Source organism: Colobus angolensis, unplaced genomic scaffold, assembly GCF_000951035.1.
Source record: "Colobus angolensis palliatus isolate OR3802 unplaced genomic scaffold, Cang.pa_1.0 Scaffold443, whole genome shotgun sequence".
Lineage (NCBI taxonomy): Eukaryota > Metazoa > Chordata > Mammalia > Primates > Cercopithecidae > Colobus > Colobus angolensis.
The window spans coordinates 719,113-720,960 of record NW_012117855.1 but is presented as its reverse complement, the minus strand read 5'-3'; the positions used below and the strand labels follow the sequence as shown (position 1 = coordinate 720,960).

General features: G+C 63.2%; 1 protein-coding gene across 1 annotated transcript in view; it reads right to left on the bottom strand.

Moving 5' to 3' along the window:
- Positions 1–766: 766 nt before the first annotated feature.
- The window catches only part of LOC105522889 (mastin-like), a 30,937-nt gene continuing 29,855 nt past the window's right edge, over positions 767–1,848 (bottom strand). The window contains exons 9-10 of the mRNA XM_011957500.1: positions 1,039–1,199; positions 767–937 (exon numbers count right to left, since the gene is read on the bottom strand). Of these exons, the coding sequence (XP_011812890.1) occupies positions 767–937; positions 1,039–1,199 (332 nt within the window). The remainder of the gene's footprint in view (positions 938–1,038; positions 1,200–1,848) is intronic.

Sequence of the window (1,848 nt, the reverse complement as noted above, 5' to 3'; positions counted from 1 at the left end):
CATTTGCGGAACACAAACCAGAGTGTCTTGACTTAGGACATTTGAAATCCAAAAAAGAGGAGTTTGTGCCAGAAGAGGAGGAGAACGTCTAGAGTTGGCTGGAAACACTGTCCAGGGGGAGGGGCCTGGAGCAGCGGGAGAAAGAACTGGGCCCCATGGGCACCAGGACCCTGCACCGTGCCAGCTGCTCTCAGGGCCACATCTGTGGGACCAGGAGGACCCTCGTGGTGGGTCAGGGCCCGGGGGTTCTAGGAGGAGGTGGCTCTGGAAAGCGGAGGGAAGGGGAAGTCCATCAGCCTGGGCCTGACGCTCCAACGCCAATGGCCCTGACAGACCTGTGCGCAGTGGGGGAGGGGGTGCAGCAGAAAGGAAGCTGTTGGCTCCCAGCCCTGGGGCCCATCCCTCTTCTCCTGCCTGGCCCGAGAGTGCCAGGACCCGGGCTCTGCAGCCAAGCCTGGCCACCCCACTCTGTGACCCCCAGCTGTTCCCACAGTCCAGACACACACCGCAGACCCGGAGCGGTTTCCACACTGTTTAATGGAGTCAAGTCACAAGAAGCCGTCTAGGATTTCGGGGATTCTGTTCCCACTCCCGACTCATCTCTGAGGGCCCCTCCCCTGCTCCCTGAGCCCCCTGCCGGCTGAGAGGAGCAGAAGGGTCTCGGGGCAGAGACCCGCGGGAGGGTGAGGCTGGGACTGGGGAGCAGCAGGGGTGTCCACAAGGAAGACGGGGCCTCCTGGATCATGCAGACCCCACTGCACCCCAGCTAGGGTCCGGGGAACGGAGGGACGTACTGGCGAATCCAGGACACGTAGCTCGTCACACGGGCGTACACGCCGGTGTAGCCACGAAGGCCGCAGAGTTTGCCGCAGCTCACCACCCCCACCTGGACCCAGGTGCAGTTCCACCTGCACACCAAGGGGCCCCCGGAGTCGCCCTGTGGGGAGAGAGATGCTCAGCAAAGCCCTTGCGTGCACCCACAGCGACGGGGCTGGTGGGCAGGGGGACGGAGGAGGCAGGGTGGGGCTGGGGTCCCACCTTGCAGGAGTCCTGGCCCTCACTCCCAGCACACAGCATGTCGTCTTGAATGACCCTGTCGTCGCTGTCTGAGGACTCATTCTGGTACAGCTGCTCACATTCCCTGTTCCCCACGATGGGGACGTCCACCTCCTGCAGGTGGTAGGGTGGGGGCAGCGGCTCTGTGGGGAGAACATGGAGCTGAACCTGGACGTGGGGGGGCCCTGCCTCTTCCTTAAAACAAAGACCTCATTGCACCCAATGTGAGGCCTCCCCGACCTTCAGCAGAGAGCACAGGGGAGCCCCCACCCATTAATCCTGACCCAGTGACTCAGTTTCCCCAAGTCCACTATAGTCACATGACATCTGAGGGTCTGGACACCAGCCCGGAACCAGGACACAGGGGTCCTCTTGGAAGCCGGGGCAAAGCCGCAGGACTCAGGACCCCGGACCAACCCTCCGTCCACAGAGGAGGGGCCTGGCCTCAGCTGCCACTGGCAGAGTGGAGCTGGGAAACACCGGGTCTGGAGCAGCGGCCAAATCTGCCTGCCCAGAGCAAGTCCCCGTTGCTGGCATCTGTCACAGAAATGTCCTATCCAAAACCTGGGCTTGCAAAGGGGGTCCCAGAAGCCACAGAGCGAGGGATTTTCCGCAAGACCCAGCCCCTCGTCCTCCCCAAAGAGCCTCGCTGACACCCACGGTTGTCCGTAATGTCACCCCAGCCGGTCACCCAGCAGGTCTTCCCCGAGGGCACGTCCAGGGAGGCAGGTGGGAGCGAGACTGGGTGGACGAGCTCAGACAGCGGCACTGGGGCCTCCAGCTTCAGCAGGG